We start from the raw sequence: 17305 nt of genomic DNA, 5'->3' as shown, positions 1-17305 counted from the left end.
TCGTCCACAGGACACCTAGAAATGCTCCTTCCAGAACCTGAACTTGACCAGTTCATTACTGCTGCCCTTAGCGGCCTCGTTGATCTCACGAGCGGCTGCGCTAGGACCGCAGAAGTACACTCCGACTGTGGCCTTGGTGGCTGCCGTCACGCTAACATCTCCCATGTCCATGTAGCTCTGGTCCATGAGACCGTCTCGCATGGCGCCAAACAGACGTTTGAAGTCCGGCCGACCATATTGGGTTTTGGTCTTGAGCTCAGTAAGGGGGTCGAGGTTGTTGCCTACAGTGTTCAGGTAGATATTGGCGGCAGTATTCGAGTCGACTTTCTGCGTGAGGTAGGTATGGATGCGCAAGAATTCAGGTCCGCCATTCGTGGCGGCAGCCTGCTCAGATTGCATCTCAAGTGACGAAAGCAGGGTCTGGAACCATTCAAAAGATTCGATGCTTCGAGTGACCCAAAGGAACTCAACACGCTTGAGACGCTTCGGCGGGTTAGGGCCGGCTCGGATGTTGTAGATGTGCTTGAGGACGGATGCCCAGGGCGTGACACCGATACCTGTGCCGACCAGCACGGCGATTTCGTTTTCGAACACATCCTCTGCTGGAGCACCATATGGGCCATCGATACGTAGAGCAGGCATTTGCTGCCCAGGGTTCAGAGCAACCTCGTACACGCCATTATCCTCATAGGCTGCGAAATCCTTGGCTTGGGCGGGACCGCAACCTAGAGCATTGCCGAGAGCCTTGGTGAAGTCACCGACCTGGCGAACGTGTACCGAGATATAGGGATCGTAAGGGCAGGAGGTAATGGTGAATGGGTGCCACTGCTGGGAAGAGACAGCTGGAACCTGGAGGAAGAGCCACTGGCCCGCCTTGTATTTCATAGACGGCTTGCGGAATTGGATTTCCATGGCATCGTACGGGTGGCGGATGACCTTGACAATCTTGGTCTCGCGGCGTGCGCGGATCTCACGGTATAAGCGCTCACAGAGGTAGATGCCACCACTCCAGAGCTCCCATCTCCAGCCTTGATAACCGATGCAATGGTCCCAGAAATCGTTGCCGGCAAAGGGAGATACTGGGTCGGTCGTGTCTCGGACGAAGCAGCCTACTGCGTGGGTATACATGCCAAGCATGAAAGGAATGAAGAGGTGGTGAGTGTACCAGAAGGTTTCGAAGGATTGTTGTCGGATCTTATGATGGGCAGTTGTATACATCAACAGCATGCACAAGAGCATGATATGTCCTGTAATGCCTCCGGCTTGTTTGTAGTGGATGTCAAGGGCAATACCGGGGCGGATCTGGTCCTTTTCGACGTTGAAGAAGTTGACATAGTGAGCCAAGACGTGCAGGCAGGTGAAAAAGAGCATGGCATAGGCGACCTGTTTGTGGAACCACTGAGTCTCATCGAGAGGCAGGAATCTGACCTTTGGTCGGATTACCCTCATGACATTTCTGCACATAGGCAGCAGGATCAATAGTGTGTCGACGGAGAGGACCAGACCCGCGCCTCGAGATATCCATACCGAGAAGGTGAGGGTGTTGAGGCCTGCCAATCGTATATCGGCCGCTTGCTTCCACCAGCCATACGCGAAAATGGCCCAATGGAAAACCCAAAAGAAAAAGTAGAAGGCGAGCTTCCGTGGTTGTTTAAGCTGTGCCAGCCAGCTGGTTGCAGACATGTTGGGTCTTGGTGGTGAGGAGCGATCGGGGTCGAAGTAGTATTATGTAATATGAGCAGCCAGTGCTATCGAGAATTGAACATAACTCTGTGGAGGCAGAGGCTTGTCGTACAAAAATGAAGGTCAGCGGTCGGACAGAGGTGAGGGAGAGATGATCGAGTGGAAGGGTTGAGGATTTAGGGGAGATTCATAGAAGTGTGGCGGATGGCTGAGGCTCCGGGTCGATCGGTTATCTAGGGTTGGGTTCGAGACGTTGTGACCAGTACTGGAGGAGATTGGTGTGAGGTGAGCTTGGGTTGTCAGAGGAACCCGGGTCAGGCGATAGATGGACTGATCAAACTGCCAGGCTTTGCACGATTGTATCGACAGGCGACCGATCCGACAGTAGTGATGGACGAGTCGAAACAGGTTGGAGTGTTACTGAGACGACGTTTGTATCAAGTGGGGCGGCGAGCTCCTAGTCGGAACGCTCGCACGGGAATCAGGGGCACTTGGGAGAGAATTATCACCGCGGTAGATTTGAGGGGCGCGTGTTGTGAGCTGCAGGTATATTATTGATACAAGCAGAATAGTATTGAAGACGCTGAGGTGTGGACAGGTACGTGTACAAAAAGTGAGAGGTAAACTGACGGCAAGGTTCATGGGGAGCGAGGTCGAGTGTGCCGAGTCTGATCCCTGCCTGGCATCTAGGCTTGGGGCTACCCGTTTGGGAGTTGGCGGCGTTTAAGCGACCATTGGCCGTGAAGAGCAGTTTGAAATGAATGCTGGAGGATCGAGCGGCGAGCGGGCCAGATAGCGTGATCGTTAAAATGGGCCTGCATGAGCACCGGGTGACTAGAAAGAAGCAGACAAGACCGGGCTCAAGGACCACTCAGACCTACTCGGTTCGAGCCAAGGTGTTTGTCTCATTGCTCTCGCCATGGCTGTTGATAGTGGTGAAGCGGTGATGAAGCTCGAAATAGACGGAAATGATAGCCATGGCCGATGCCGACGCGATAGCTTGGACATGGCTGCATGGCTGGGAGGCAGATGGGAGGGGAAGTAGTGTGGGCACGCAGGGACCTGAGGCAAGAGCGTATCAGGCTCGTCCTGTTCGCGCCTGCCCTCGCTTGGCGCCCGGGACTGCTGCCAATCAGCGTTCTGCTTCTCGTTTCTTTTCCAACATCAACTGTGTCACTTTTCGCTTCTCTTTTGCCATTCGACGTTGCTCGCTGCATGCGCCGCGCTACTGCTGCGGCAGTACCCTCTACCGAGCCAGACCTTGGATACCATCTTCCTACCCTTGGTCCTATTTTCGGGCGCCAACAGCACGCTTCTCGATGGCTCGCTCCTGTACCTCCACATCGCTAACCGTACCATTTCCGCACCTTCAGCGAATGGCAGCTGCAGAGCTAGGTAAGATTTCAGTATGTGGAAGTGATGATCTTGCTAGAGAGCCTTGTCATCTGCAGCTGTGGAGCTCTTCCGCACATGTACTCGAGCTTCTAGCCCGTGACCTCGATGTGCATACTGACCGATGAACCTCAACATCTCGTTTACTCACGACAGAGATCATTACATTCCTGCACATTGCTCACGTCGTAGATACAATACCAACAATTTTCCCCAGACCCAACAGTTCGCCACTTGAAAGCTTTTTGGCAACGTATTTCACCTGTGACACTACCTGTCTCTAACCTGCGACATCCACTCGATCGCCAAACACCGACCCAACGTGCGACGACATCTGCTACGCACAAGGCCTCAACCCAACTCTCGCACTGTGGTCCGATACCTCATCTGATCTGCGGGTTGTCTCATCAACCTACACCGGATACCTCGTCTTCCTTGCTTCCGTTTGTCGAGGAACCACAAACCACTAGCGGCCAGTTTCCCACCCTACACGCGGCCACTTGATAAGCACGAACCGCCCACCGCAACCGTTTTCATGTCCCCTCGGTAGCTGGACTCCTCAAGCAGCCATCGCTGCCTACGTCAAACCTCTCCTTCCATTCCTACCTCACCTTCGCTTCTTCACTTCCACTCTTTTTAATCAAAACCCCCATCCGGTATGGGCAAGTTGATCAAAAATCACTGGGGGCGTCTCATCGTCCTGACGGCAGCTATTTACCAATTCGCTGCTGCCGTCGAAGGCTTCTTCTGGCCCAAGATCTTTTGGGATTTCCTCACTAAAAATCTCGATGGAGCGGTCAAGCCGTTCCCAACCCTACAAATATTCAACCTCGTTTTCGCCTTGCTCGGTGTGGCACTAGAATGGCCACTAGGCTTTATCACCAAGATGCTGCCGGGGCTGCACCGGAGTCTGGAAACCAGGATGGCTATCTACCCATTATTCGCCTTGGCTGCGCTCCTGCTGTATCAGGGCACGAATGCCGGCCTGTACTACCTGGTCGGCGTGGGTGTATACTTCTGGGCTTTCATTGAGGGCGAAGTAAGCATCATTCCATCTCTTTCCAGGATCCTCCCTGACTGATTGACTAGACTGTGTGCCCTGAGCCGTGGACACTGCCAAAGAGAAACCAACCACGACCTGGCAAGGTATAATTGCATCGACATACATAGAAACGACATTTGTCAACCTTCAAGGTTCAGGTGATTGACGAGCGTTATGACAACTTCGGCGGCCGTCAGCATGCTGGAAAGCCTCTAGGCTGCTTTAAGCATGACTCGGCGAGCGGCGGTGGTGATGGGAGACGTAGAAATCATAAAATGCATAATGACCAAACCCAGCAATGTCATTCACTTTTTTGAGTTGTCATCGTCGTCATCTATTATTTCCGTGCTTTAGACTAATCACCGAGTTGCGAGTTGCCTTGTTCGCCCCCAACTTCCCAGTGCCAAGCCCTGGCGACGCGCCCCCGAGACGCGTCCGAAGGTCAATGTTGGCCGACGACTGCCAACCTCGGCATTACCAGATATCTTCGTCGCAGGCACTTCCCACATCAGCGCCGACCACCTCGAAAAGTGCAGACTCTGCCACTACAGACCAACCAAGATGCCAGCCGCCAAACGCGCCCGGCCCTCTTTCTCTCCTCCCCGCCCCAGTAAATCGAAAGTCGCAGCCAAATCGACGAAGCCAACGACAGCATCAGACACGACCACATCCCGAAAGCGCGGCCGCCCCTCCACCACCTCTGCCACCACAGGTCCGAAGCGCACCACCAAGACGACCAAGCGTCGCCAGCGCACCCCATCCCCACACAACTCCTCCTCCGCACCCTCGTCCCCCGCCTCCCAAGCCTCTCTCGCCGCCACATCCACGCGCTCCTCCTCGCCCTCACGCTCCGCCTCCCCACCCACCACCACCACGAACCGCGGCCCCGACCAATTCGACTCCGCCACCCACCTCCTCGTCGAAGTCACCACCGCGTCCACCACGACCCAACCCTCCATCCCGCTCGGCCTCATCCATCGCATCATGCTGGAACACTGGCAGGGAGGGGAGAAGACCAAGATCTCCGGCGACGCGAGGGAGGTAATCGGTTGCTACATCGAGACGTTCGTGAGGGAGGCGGTGGTGAGGTGTGCTTTTGAGGCGGGGGAGAGGGGGGAGAGGGTGGGACAGGGGGAGGTGGAGGGGGAGGCGGAGAAGGGATGGTTGGATGTGGAGGATTTGGAGAGGGTGGGAGGGGCGCTGGTGTTGGATTTCTGAGACGGAGAGAAGAAGAGATGGGCGTCGAGGGGCTGGAGATGGGAGGGAATGGAATGGGGAAGATGGCTCGGGTGTGTGGATGAATCATGGCTTATGAGTGTATGCATCACGTTGCAGCGAGGGCGTTCGGGGCGTCCCATACGGCCTCACCTGCGAAGGCTTGTTGGCTTCGGAGCTAGAAACCTGTCAAGCTCGTTCGTTGAGGACACAGATGTATGGTAGTTACGATTCTTAGGATTTTTCTTAGATTTAGACGATGCATGACTCGTCTGTCCATGCCCGGCCTCAGGCTTGCAGAGCTGCCCACCTCCTGCCTGTGTTCCAAAGTGAAATGTGTAAGTCGACGACTAGAAGTACAATGCCCACGAAACAGTCCTCCTATCACCCTTTTCCATGGCTGACTACCGGTGGCAGTATTAGTACTAACCTAACCATATTCCCGGAGTCATACGTGTCCACCGTAGACCCCTCCAACTCTGATCTACGAGGACCACTTGCCCTCCCACCTCTCCGCCCGCGCCTTCTGCACGCCCTTCCGTTTCCACAACCCGAGCGAGACGACCGCCAGGCTGACGACGCTCAGCACCAGCACCGCCGCCATCAACCCGCCCGCAGCTTCGCTCTCCCTACAAGTCCGCTTGAATCCACTGGGCCAGCCAATGCCGGTGCCGAGACTTGGGAGGTTCAGATCGGCCATGTCAGAATTGAATGTCTCGGCGCTGCGGTAGAGGCGGCAGGTGAAAGACTGGATACTGTCTCGACGGTCGTCGGGGTTGACCTGGTGGACGAGGGCCTGGACGAAGATGGTGGCGAAGAGCGACAGGATGAGAGTCAGCGCGGTGGCGATGGTGAAAAGGTGGGTGGTAAGGGTAGTGCGGGACCGAGGCTGTAGAGCTGTTAGGGGGAACTGGCTAGAAGAAAGGGTATGAAGGGACTGGTATACCGAGGGAATGATCGAGACGGCAATGTACATCAAGTTTGCCAGAGCGATGATGCCGGCACAGGACAGAGTCGCGATGGTGGGCCGAAGGTCAATGTCCACAGGCCACAGGCGAAGCTGCCATGTGCCGCTTCCATTCCCACTTAGGGTCGTGGCGTGGTATGCGCGGAGGGTGGCGCCGGAGACCCCAAGCGCTGATGCGGATATTGCAAGAGTGAGGATTGACAGCGCGAAACGGGCAAGGCGGAGACGGTGAGCATCCTTCAGCCAGGCTTCCTCTCGGGCGGAGGAAGCGGAGTGGCGGTCATTGAGGAAGGAGGTCAGAGGTGGCGAGGCGCTCATGTGTAACGCAGTCTCATCATAGAGAGGCTCTTTGCGAGACGAGTTGGACTTCACGGAGCTGGCAGCTGTAGAAGAAGCCTTGGTCTGGGCCGTGCCTTCGCGCTCTCGCTCTGGGGATGGAGAGGGTGACCGTGGAAAGCTGGATACCAATGGGTCTGCCGTCCGAGGCGTGATGGGGGCCGCAGGGATGTCGTCAAGAGGATGACTGCCACCGAGACCGTAAGACGTCGTGTTGTAAGATGTAGTCTTGGGGTGCTTGGACAGATGGAGGGATCTGATCTTGTCCTTTGCGAAGTCGGAGAGAGGCATGTTGACGACAGACGCGAATCCGTCAAAGGAAGGAGCAAGCACAGATAGGTACTAAGAAAGGCACAAACAAGGAAGCTTGGGTGTTTGAAACGCGAAGCCAGTCGCGAGAGATGAACGCCAGAGAGAGAAAGAAAAAGCCTCCTGGTCGACCCAGGCACCCAGAGTATTTCAGAGGTACAAGCAGCGTCGGTGCCTCAGGACTTACCACGTGGAGGCCGACAATAGCAGCAGCGACAATTTCGCGGGACTCATTGAGTGATGCATTGAAGCGCCGAGACAGGCTGTCTACGTGATGGCCATTTGCTGTTGTAGGCGCTGGGAGAGAATCGAGGTGTTTGAGAAAACGATGGCAGCGATAGCGCTGGCGGCTACGCGGACGAGCAGACGAGCAGGGGTGCCTCTTGGCTGTCAACGCTGCTCTGAGTGGAGTGGTATTTTTGGCTTCAGCGATCGCCAAATCCTCCCGCGTGGGCCAGATGGTTCAGCGACCAATTGTTCTTACCCGTTGTTTAATTGCTTGAGTTATGGTAGAAGTCACTCAGTAGCACGGTCAAGCAATGTTTATCTTGGTCCTTCTGACGCCCGAGAGTGGTCTTTCAACCCTTATCCTTTCTGATAACGAGGACGGCACTGTCACCTGCAGCCGACCTTGCCATAGCTAGTCTAGGTGGGTAGCGCTGGCTCTTGACTCGGCTCGCCGTGACGCATTCTGCGACCCAGAACATGCTCCTTAGCGGGGAATCAGTCCCCCCATCTTCATGGCCAGCTCATCTTCTATCCGGAAGCGTGCTGGCTGTGTGGGTACTTATGCCCACGTTGCGATTGACTGCACGACATCGAGCGGCCGTGGCCGCTGAAAGCTCTTCGAATCCCCTCTTTCGGAAGTCGTCCAACCTAATGGAGGTTTGGGAGGGGCTGGAGGTGACATCCAAGCTAAAGTAGCTGCTGGCTGGCACTGTGCAGGTTCATGCATCGCATATCCAGTACATCAAAGTGCCAACCTTTGTTGAATTTGCTTCTCGGAACAAGTGAGGGCGTAAGCTAGAGGCTCACTTGTGGCGTCGTGGCTTTGCAACCCCCGGCAATACTTCAAGTCGGCTGGAAGGTCTGAGCAACTTTCTCCATGGCCTGGATCTCGTCCGCATCGAGCGGCCTTCCGGATAGTGCAGCCGCATCGTCGGCATCTGTGCGACCATGTCGTTCGATATGTGCTCGAGTGCGCTGTTCGATGTAGTCTCGACGCTCCTGCTGGAGTTCCGCTTTCGCTGTCCCAAGCCCCGTGCTGAGATCCTTGAGCATGGCGAGCTTCGGTCGCAATTCGGCCAAGAGCATCCTCAGCGCAGGGAGTTGCGACATGGTGAAGGTAGCGTTAGTCGTCAGCGACTGTCCATCCGATGTCACATGCATGGCTTGTGCGCCAGCGCTCTGCGTCAGGAAGGCCAGGCTCTCCTCAGCATCAGCATTTCGCAACGCACGCAGCTGATCTAGAATGGCTTGATTGCGGGCCTGTTCCTGCACGAGCTGCCTCGAGACAAGTCGCGACGCTGCCAACTTGCGCCGCTGCGTTTGGATCATGTCTGGGGTAGGTACATTGTCCGGTATCGGCAGAGAAATGTTCTGATAATGTTGGAGCTGTATCCAATTTGTAAGGTCCGAGGGAACGCATAAGATGTTGCGCAGCACATAAATCTCGAACCTGTCAAAATTCTTGTCGACGGTTGAGTTCAACAGTGTCTCCAGCTTCTGCAAGCCCTCCTCGATCTCTTGCTTTGCTTCAGGATATTCGATCTCGGTATCGTCGGTTCCTTTCTGCCCTTTAAAACCTAGTCGCTCAGGGGGTGTCGATAGTAGCCCAGTCTCGAGGCTGCCGACACCTTGATAGATGAAGTTGTTGACCGAGTTGATAATGTCATCAATGAGGGACTGCTGGGGTCAGCGAGGTCGACAACCACTTAGACGAGGGACACACCAGTGGGGTGTACTGCAAGTGCTCCGTCAGCAGCGCGGTGGCTGCTTGCGACGTATCTACATCCATACTGGTAAGATTTGATGCATGGGAAGCGCAACAGATTCAAGGTGCCCCTCCACGCGGGCAGAGACGCGAGGATGGTAACGCGTGTTGTGGTTCCCAAAGGGGAATAGCGTGCGCGCTCACTCAATCGAGTCGTGTCATTTGTGAGCATTACAGAGCCCCTCAGCTGTCATCCATCGCTGGCCATCATCACCACCATCACGAATCTGCTACGAAACAAGGTGATACACAAAGTCCGTGTGTGAGTACGCGTCTTTGACTCTCGGCGACCGTGACCTTGATCTCATCCAGCAATTTTGAGGCTGAACTTGAAGAATTCTGTCCGCTGCGTCTGCGACACGAGCACAAATCCTGCCACATCTGTCATCAAAAGACAGGCGCATTATTCGATCTGACAATACCACGACCGCATCCCGCAGATATGGGAGGACCAGGGTCGGGAGGATACAAGTCTGCGCCGGGCGACGTAGAGACGCACTCAGCTTGGGAGATCATTCCGCAAGACCCCGAGAGCTCACAGGTAAGACTCTCCGTTCCAGATTGTCGGCACAGGCTCATCGCCGCAAGAAGAAACTCGCCCAGGTACGATGCAAGTACTGCAGCCGCGAAATGGCGCAGCACACGTCGCGCCAGCGAGTGCACCTGCTGCAATGCCAGAACTACCTCGAGGCGATGAAGAATGAGGGCATGGAGAACAGCATTACCAGACAAGCCGCGGACCCGGCGGGATACTTCAAGAGCTCCAGGGCTTACCAGCATGCCAACGAGTCGCCCAAGCCTCCCAAGGTACTGAAGATGGCCGAGCACTCGACGGCAGTGCGCATACAGGCTCTGGCGCTGGCCGAGGCCAGTATCTCATCGGAACGCATCTTCGAGATTACAGGAATAGACCCCAAAGTATTAGCCGGACTGCGCAAGCTGGCGCGCGATCGCGGCTATGACCCCAATGTGTCGATGCAGCTCAAGGAAGAATATGTGCTTGATCCGCCCAATGCCAATCGACCTCGTGGTCGCCCTAAGAAAAGGAAGCCCGAGGACGATGTCGACCCGGCCCTTCAAGGTCTGGAACCGAATGTTCGCGCTCCACCCGGCTATGTAGCTGCCGACAGCCTTCCCCCCGGAAACTGGAATTTCATGGCCCCTAGCCCACAAGGCTATCCAATGTCATGAGCCAAAGCCGGCGTCGCAACGGTGGTGCCGATCGGGTCATGGCTGTAGCGCCTGCCAGTACGAGCGACAAGCCGTTAATGAGGCCGCGGGCTGCAGCCAAGTTACCACGCAGGGTCAGGTACTCAGTGGACTCAAGATGGCCATCTCCAGCAGGATGATTCCGTTCTGCAAGGCATTCGCTTGGAGGTCTGTGCGGACAATGGTCATCGGGAGGGTGGCCAGCCGAGATATCAGGGGGGTGGCTACTGGAGGTATTCGTGCACTAGTATTATTCTTAGCGAGCCGGAGTAAGACAGAGTCCCAAGCGACGAGCAATGGCGGTTCATGGCATGGCATGGCATTCACGGCACGAGTCTCTCCGTAGAATGGGGAAAGGAAGGCATCAATCAACATGGATACAGGCTGTATACCAAGAAGCATTGTTCAAATTCAGCAACACCGGGCGTGGGTGTGCCTGCTAAATATGGCTAAGCGCGCAGCCCCCGCGACGTTCAACGTCGCAGCCACCTCCACCACCACTCGTTGCAGCCTCGCGCGACACTTTTCCAAACATCTACGCGCTTCAGCCCCTGGGATCCGTCTTCTTCGCTTAGCCACCCGGATAGACAGCAGATCCGTGCAATGACAAAACCCTCAGCCCCGTATTTTGCCTTTTTGAGCTTCCTGGCTAGATCTTGCGACAGCCTGTCGTTTCTCCTCCGCCCCGGGAAACCCTAACCTCCGCCGCCTGAGACGCTTCTCCGACATCTCGGGTCTGGCAACACGCGCCAGAACCACGAACAGGTCTATTCAGGAACCATGTCCACAATGGTTTCAGTCTCCTTTGAGGCGAGGCATTGCTACCGGCTGTTCACCTGAATGGACACCCTAATCTCTGCCACCGCCTCCGTGCCTAGACATGCCGACCTACATATGGTCACCTCGCATCCCAATCCATCTTCCTCGGACGCATCCTCATTCTATCTAGCAAACAACAAACACTCTCTTTTCTTACAGTCACTCTCTTCGGTGTGCTTGACGCATAGCCCAGAAGCTTCACTTCGATCCAGACTTGCGCCGGCCGCTCATTAATTTCATCTCACCGATTCCACTAAACTATTACCGCCGTCAACCAACAATGTATACCAAGTCTCTCTTCACGTCAGCTCTGCTGGCTACCTCGGTCGCTGCGACCAACCACGAGGTTTGGGCTGCTGCTGCTGCTCCAGCTCCAGCTGTTCACACCATGGCGGCTCCCGTTGCTGTCGCTCCTCCCGAGCACAAGATGCCTGCTGCGCCTGTGGCTCCTGCTGTTGAACACAAGACCATGGCACCTCCTGCTCCCCCAGCCGCTGTACATACGCCGCCTGCTCAGCAAGCCCACCCCGTCGCTGCTCCGCCTCCTGCTGCTACCAAGGAGGTCAAGGGCGCTATGCCCGAGCACAAGGCGTTGAACGTTCACCTTGTTGCGGTCGGCGACAACAACGGCTCGCTGAAGTACTTCCCCGACACTGTTCACGCCATGCCTGGCGATGTTGTTCAGTTCCAGTTCCACCCCAAGGTGCGTGCTTTCAACCCATCTGAGTCTCGACATGCGCTGACATCCTCTAGAACCACACTGTGACCGAGTCTAGCTTCGATGCGCCCTGCGTGGCCAAGGATGCCTCGCTCGCCACGCCTCAGCGTCCCGGCCTGCGCTCTGGTTTCGTGCCTGTCACTGGACAGGAGGACACCACTCCCGTCTACAACGTCCTGATCAACGACACCATGCCCATCTGGATCTTCTGCGGCCAGCAGCCTCACTGCCGCAATGGTATGAGCATGGTCATCAACCCTCCTGCCAACAACCCCGAGCGCACCATTCAGAAGTACCAGGAAGCCGCAGCTGCTCTGCCCGCGCCTCCCGCGGCAGGTGGTGCTGCTCCTCCTGCCAGCCCTCCTCCTGCGGCTAGTGGTGCTGCTTCCCCGCCTGCTGCCCCTGCCTCTCCTCCTGCTTCTGCCGGCGGTGCGTCTCCCCCAGCAGCTGGTAGCTCTCTTGGCGGTGGTGCCATCGCTACTCCTGCAGCTGCTGGCGCTTCCACAACGGATGCTGCTCCTGCCACCTTCACCGGTGGTGCCAGCAAGGTCGGCTCGTCGTTCAGTCTCGGCGCGCTGCTCGTGGGTGTGGTTGCTATGCTATAAGCTCTTTTAATACTGTTTCCATAAGAGCTCGAGGGGTGAGGACAGAGGGCCGTCCCAAGTAGGACGCAAATGAGGATGCATCATGGAACACAGCATGCAGTGCATGGCGATGATTTGGGAACTGATGCAGACATTTCTTCTTGTATTCGAATGATTGTTGACACCATATGGCTTATGAAGTCCGCTTGGTGTGTCTATGTGGGAATAGGTCAACAGTGAGATCGTGCGTGCCACAGTTGGCATTGCACAGGTTGAGATGAAATAGACAGGTGTTGCTGTGGTTGTATATACCCCCAAAGGTCAGACACCTGAAATAACAGAATCATCAAAACGATGACTGAAGACTACGTTTGTTCTTCCATCTATTCTCCTCTTTGATTCCGTTCACGATGAGTGGACTGAGGAGAACGAGAGGACTGCTTTCAGCTGCCCAGTGAAGTGAGTATCTGTCCCCTTCCAAGGCATGACTCAAACGACTCCTCGCAGGAGACTATGCTTGCCGGCTTCAATCATGATCATCACCAAAAAAGTCGCCATCGCAATCTCAGATCCATCCCCCGTTGCATTCCTCCGCGGCACTCCTTATCTTCCCAGGGTTCGACGATCTCAGGTCTCCATCGTCGTACCGAGCCTTTACAACCCTCCCGCAACATTGCTCGCGAGCAATGCAATGAAAACGCGATATGCAATCATATCATCCTGTCTTGGCAAGGGTCTTTCTCTTTTTAGGTCATCATCATCTTCTTTCATGGCCAGGCCAACCAAGGGCGTTTTGACTTTTTTTTTTTCTAGATACAACTTCCTTTTTCCGTTTTCCCCTTGGCCCTCTCCTCTCGCCTGGGGCGGGGGGGGGGGGGGGGGGGCCTCCTTTGGACATGCTGCGAAATTTCCCCTTGTCCTTTATGCAAATAAGCGAGCGATGCTGCGCCTGCGCCACTCTGGAGATGGTGTGCATGCCATGTTCAATAATAGAGCCCCCCGGCGCGCCCCCCCGGCGCATCCTCCCCTTCTCAGGTACCACCAGTACATACAATGTCTCTCCATCGTGGGGACTACCAATAACCTCCTTCTGAGCCCATGTCTTTCCGCAAGCCCCCGCGAGGTACCGTAATTGAGGTGCAGGGTTAGATCTTTCCCTTCCCAAGGGGCCGAATTGCCGCGCCGGACCTTCTTTTCCCCGGATGGAAAACGGGGCGAGGGGCCTGGTCGCCTTCTTGTCGCCTTTTTGGGGCCGGCTCCCCTTTTTGGTGTGCTGCCTGCTTTGGAGCTGGACACCCGCCTTTCGCCAGCCAAAGTTGCTTCTTGGCTTATACAGATTTCTTGTTCTTTGTTCTTTGTTCTTGCTTCGAAACGACCGTGAGGGATATTTTGGGTGCCCAGTAAGTCAAAGTTGATAATAACTATGTACAACGTGTGAATATGAAGTCCTCCGAACCGGTGTCCTTCTTCTTCTCTAATAGATCTCAATTCGTCAAATCATGTCCCGGTTTCTTTCCCAAAAGTTGCCATTCCCATCTCATCCATCCAGTCTTTGATCGTTGTGAACTGGGGTGTTGTTGTTGTTGATATCATGTCGTCAATGTCCCCGTTGTGATCCATCGTCACCTGATCTCTCGTCTGCGCCATGTCATCGCATGCCCACCTGTGTGCCTCGTCCATTCTCCCGTCCCCATTGCTGTATTGTGGTTGCCATCGACGCCCTGCCCAACCCCGTCTCTGAACTTTGTCACGGACTCAAGCGAGTGTGTGTATTCACTTCCAATCCCATTCCACTCCGCCAACCTGTAGTAAAAAGGTCCACCTATCCACGTACCCTTTCCCCTTGCCCAACACCCCGCTCAACCTCCGTGTAAGCTGCACTCCCACCCTGCTGATGCTGATGCGCATGCGGATGCTGGCGCTGCTGGCGCTGCTGATGCTGCCCATGCCCTCCACTAGACCCCAAAACCTCATTCTGCACGTTCTCCCACGGCTCATACGCACCCAGCCCCAACCCCATACCCATCCCCACCGCACCATCCCCAATCTGCACCGGCACACTGACCGACAGCACCGGCTGGCTCTGCGGCCTCGAGATCTCCTCCCCAGCCCCCGCTCCTCCCAAGCCCATAGCCCCGTTCCCATGCGCCGCCCTCGCGGCATTCCCTCCTGAAACGCTCGCCGAAGAAGGCTGGTCATACGCGCCATGATGCGGCACGCCAAACGCCAACTCATTGCTGCTGCTATAGGCATCAAGGTTCGCCAGGGCGGCCGCGAAGCTCGCGCCCCCACCGATACTGGGCTTGGACGGCACGTGCCGATGGTGCTGTGCCGTAGTGCGCGCGTCCATGGCGCCCACATTCGTGAAGCTGTGGTGGGCCTGAAGCGGCGGGCGGATGGGGGCTGAGAGTGGGTGCGAGATTGGCTGGTGATGAGGGTGAGGGTGGTGGAGGTGCTGGTGATGGTGGCTGCTGGTGGCGCTACCGGCGGTCAGTGGTGGGGTGGGCGCGCCGGTGAAGGGTTGCGAGGTGGGGATGTAGAGTGGTTGCGGGGCATGGAGGGTCAGTGGCGCGCGGGAGTAGGTGATGCTGGGAGGGCCGGGGCGTGTGGTGGCGAGGATGTTTTTGGTGCTGCTGGCTGTGGTTGCCGAGGGCCTGTTCGCCTGAGCGGAGCTTTGGCTGGCGGACGTGGAGTTGCCGAGATCAGACATGGCGGAGGCGGCAAGGAGGGCGCGGACCGTTTCGTCGTGGTCGTCTAGATGTGGGGTTGGAGGTGGGTGTTGCGCTTGGGAAGCTTGCTGGTGTTGGTGAGGAGATGGGTGCGCTGAGCGACGCGATGGTGGCTGTTGTGGTGGGTCTAGCTGCTGAGAGTAGTAGTGTTCTGCACCGAGCTGGGCTTGGAGGACCTTGTGCGTATTCATGTCGAATTTGGCAAGGGGCTGGGTGCCAGACTTTTCGGTGGGCGGGTTGTAGCTGTCATGTTGCGGTGCGGATTGTAAGGCGAGTTGGCGATCGGGCTCTTGCTGCTTGATCTGGGGCATCTCAAAGAGATTAGTGCTTTGTTGGGAAGGTGGCTCTGAAGGATGCTGAGCCTCTTGCGTTGGCAACGAGTAGCCCATGCTAAGATCGCCGTTGAGACCTGTCCCCGACTCGAAGGTGAAGGACGCGCCATCATTCTGAAAACTACCAAAGTCGGTCAGCTGATCTTGGCCGTACATGAAGCCATCGTGACAAAGGTCGTCCATGCTGGTGTCAAACATGTCGTAGTCCTGTTGGCTCTGCATCGGCATGAAGCCTTGCGGATGAGTGAATAGGTCCGCGTTCTGTGCTGCATCCATCGTTGTGTCGATGCCCATCGTTGGGAGACCCATGTCGCTAATACTGGTCTCGCCTCTCGCATCCATCATTTCAGCCGGAGGGATGAGCTTCTGCCAGGTCGTGGTTCCAACATATTCCGGGGCGGCCTGCGAGAACCTCCACAGCAAGATGCCCATCCTTTTCAAGCGAGGAGTGTCATAGACATCCTTGGACTTCATCTCAGCAGTGATCTCTTGCATGACTGTCAGTCCACGGAAGAAATTGCGTGAAGCTTCGTTGGCAACTTCAACTGCACCATCCGACTCGGAATCCTCAGCTCGCTTACGCTTTTCGGTCAGAGTTGTAAAAGTGGATGCCCACCATCTCGATTCGAAAAAGGGACGTATCTTGCCGGGCGGCAAGTCTTTGCCAGGAAACATGTCCCGCGTTTCCTTGATCAGACGTCCGTGTTGGTAGATTTGTGTGACGCAGTTCCATTTTGTCAGCGTCGACAGTGCCTCCTTGTTATGACCAGAAGGATGCATGAAGTCAAGCTCGAGACTGATACCCAGCTTGGAATGCTTAGGTGGGAAGTCTGTCATGAGCTGGAAGCTGGTGTCGAGCAGGATTATGTCGCAGGAGTCTGTCAACGTCCAATTCTCCATGACGGACCGCAGGCTGGGGTATGAGTTGCGCCAATTCTTGACGTCTTCCAACGGCATTGGACTGGACGAGCTGTTGCTCTGCAGCCTAGTGTAGAGGTGCAGTGCTTGGCTGATATCCTCTGGCAAACTGACCCACATCTTGAAGCTGAGGCGTGAGCAAGAGTAACGATCGACGTAGCCGTTACCAGAGGGCATTGAGTATGAACCGTGTGCTGGCCTGCTATACCCCCTGTTATAATGGCGGCTGGAAATAGACTGACTTCTGACCATGTCTTTGATCGAGTCACTGTAGTATTCACTGCCCCCGCCACCACGGTCGTCCGACGCTGTGACCAAGGCATTCCCTGGAAGAAAAGACGTTAGATGAGAGCAGAAGGGAAGCTTATGACATACATTCAGGGATATCTTTGAGCAAGGTGTTGAGCACTTGGATGTGGCTAGAGACCTGCTTCCTGGTCCGGTACTCTCCTGTCTCTTGAAAGATCCATTCTGAAATCAACTCATTCCGGCCATGAGGCCGTCCTCGCTGGGATTTCTTCCTTCGGCCCATGGGAGGGATGTTAACGAGTGCTATACTGTGTCAGTAGCTGGATTTAGAAACAAAAAACTCTGGAGTTATACCATTCTGGAACGCATCCTCGATCCGATCATCCCACACCGGCTTGCCATCGGGTCCTGTATCGCAGCGTTGTCGAGCACGGTATTGGAGGTATTTGGCATGCTGAAGATAGGGGCGAGCTGGGTCAACTCGTCGTCGTCGATAGAACTTATCCCTCTGGTTCTGCCGTCTCTGTTGGAGATGTGCTAAGTTCTCTCCATGAGCATCGTTCGACCCTAGCTTGACCTCGGGAATTGGGTATTGGATCTCTTGCTTCGGCCACGGTTCCGGCCTTCGAGATAGTTGTAGAGGATCTTGGTTTTCGATCCCATCTTTGGACTCTGGATTGTACGTCTGTATGTTGCCTGATGATGAAGTCAAGACCCTTGATCCTAAGGTCAGGTCGCCAGGCTCACGTTGGTATGGAGCAGAGCTGTTGGTATGCCAGTGCTCCATGGTGCACCAATCCCCTCTGACCG

The 17305-nt window shown here is 55.7% G+C and overlaps 8 protein-coding genes across 8 annotated transcripts; 4 read left to right on the top strand and 4 right to left on the bottom strand.

Annotated features, from left to right (window-relative positions):
- Positions 1–15: 15 nt before the first annotated feature.
- HMPREF1541_01054 (uncharacterized protein) lies at positions 16–1683 on the bottom strand (the record flags this gene model as incomplete). Its single annotated transcript, XM_008713355.1, has 1 exon — positions 16–1683. The coding sequence occupies one exon, from the start codon at positions 1681–1683 to the stop codon at positions 16–18; it is 1668 nt and encodes a 555-aa protein (XP_008711577.1).
- Positions 1684–3733: 2050 nt separating this feature from the next.
- HMPREF1541_01053 (uncharacterized protein) lies at positions 3734–4227 on the top strand (the record flags this gene model as incomplete). The annotated part of the gene is made up of 2 exons (XM_008713354.1): positions 3734–4114; positions 4165–4227. 2 exons carry the CDS (start codon positions 3734–3736, stop codon positions 4225–4227), a joined length of 444 nt encoding a protein of 147 aa, XP_008711576.1.
- A 451-nt stretch (positions 4228–4678) lies between these two features.
- On the top strand, positions 4679–5335 carry HMPREF1541_01052 (uncharacterized protein; the record flags this gene model as incomplete). The annotated part of the gene is made up of 1 exon (XM_008713353.1): positions 4679–5335. One exon carries the CDS (start codon positions 4679–4681, stop codon positions 5333–5335), a length of 657 nt encoding a protein of 218 aa, XP_008711575.1.
- A 481-nt stretch (positions 5336–5816) lies between these two features.
- On the bottom strand, positions 5817–6926 carry HMPREF1541_01051 (uncharacterized protein; the record flags this gene model as incomplete). The annotated part of the gene is made up of 2 exons (XM_008713352.1): positions 5817–6221; positions 6279–6926. 2 exons carry the CDS (start codon positions 6924–6926, stop codon positions 5817–5819), a joined length of 1053 nt encoding a protein of 350 aa, XP_008711574.1.
- Positions 6927–8015: 1089 nt separating this feature from the next.
- HMPREF1541_01050 (uncharacterized protein) lies at positions 8016–8961 on the bottom strand (the record flags this gene model as incomplete). The annotated part of the gene is made up of 2 exons (XM_008713351.1): positions 8016–8849; positions 8896–8961. 2 exons carry the CDS (start codon positions 8959–8961, stop codon positions 8016–8018), a joined length of 900 nt encoding a protein of 299 aa, XP_008711573.1.
- A 669-nt stretch (positions 8962–9630) lies between these two features.
- On the top strand, positions 9631–10128 carry HMPREF1541_01049 (uncharacterized protein; the record flags this gene model as incomplete). Its single annotated transcript, XM_008713350.1, has 1 exon — positions 9631–10128. The coding sequence occupies one exon, from the start codon at positions 9631–9633 to the stop codon at positions 10126–10128; it is 498 nt and encodes a 165-aa protein (XP_008711572.1).
- Positions 10129–11245: 1117 nt separating this feature from the next.
- HMPREF1541_01048 (uncharacterized protein) lies at positions 11246–12288 on the top strand (the record flags this gene model as incomplete). The annotated part of the gene is made up of 2 exons (XM_008713349.1): positions 11246–11668; positions 11719–12288. The coding sequence occupies 2 exons, from the start codon at positions 11246–11248 to the stop codon at positions 12286–12288; spliced, it is 993 nt and encodes a 330-aa protein (XP_008711571.1).
- A 1801-nt stretch (positions 12289–14089) lies between these two features.
- Positions 14090–17282, bottom strand: HMPREF1541_01047 (uncharacterized protein; the record flags this gene model as incomplete). The annotated part of the gene is made up of 3 exons (XM_008713348.1): positions 14090–16572; positions 16622–16798; positions 16850–17282. 3 exons carry the CDS (start codon positions 17280–17282, stop codon positions 14090–14092), a joined length of 3093 nt encoding a protein of 1030 aa, XP_008711570.1.
- Between the last annotated feature and the right edge of the window lie 23 nt (positions 17283–17305).

The sequence above is a fragment of the Cyphellophora europaea genome (assembly GCF_000365145.1).
Source record: "Cyphellophora europaea CBS 101466 unplaced genomic scaffold supercont1.1, whole genome shotgun sequence".
Classification (NCBI taxonomy): domain Eukaryota; kingdom Fungi; phylum Ascomycota; class Eurotiomycetes; order Chaetothyriales; family Cyphellophoraceae; genus Cyphellophora; species Cyphellophora europaea.
This window is presented reverse-complemented; position numbering and strand designations above follow the sequence as displayed.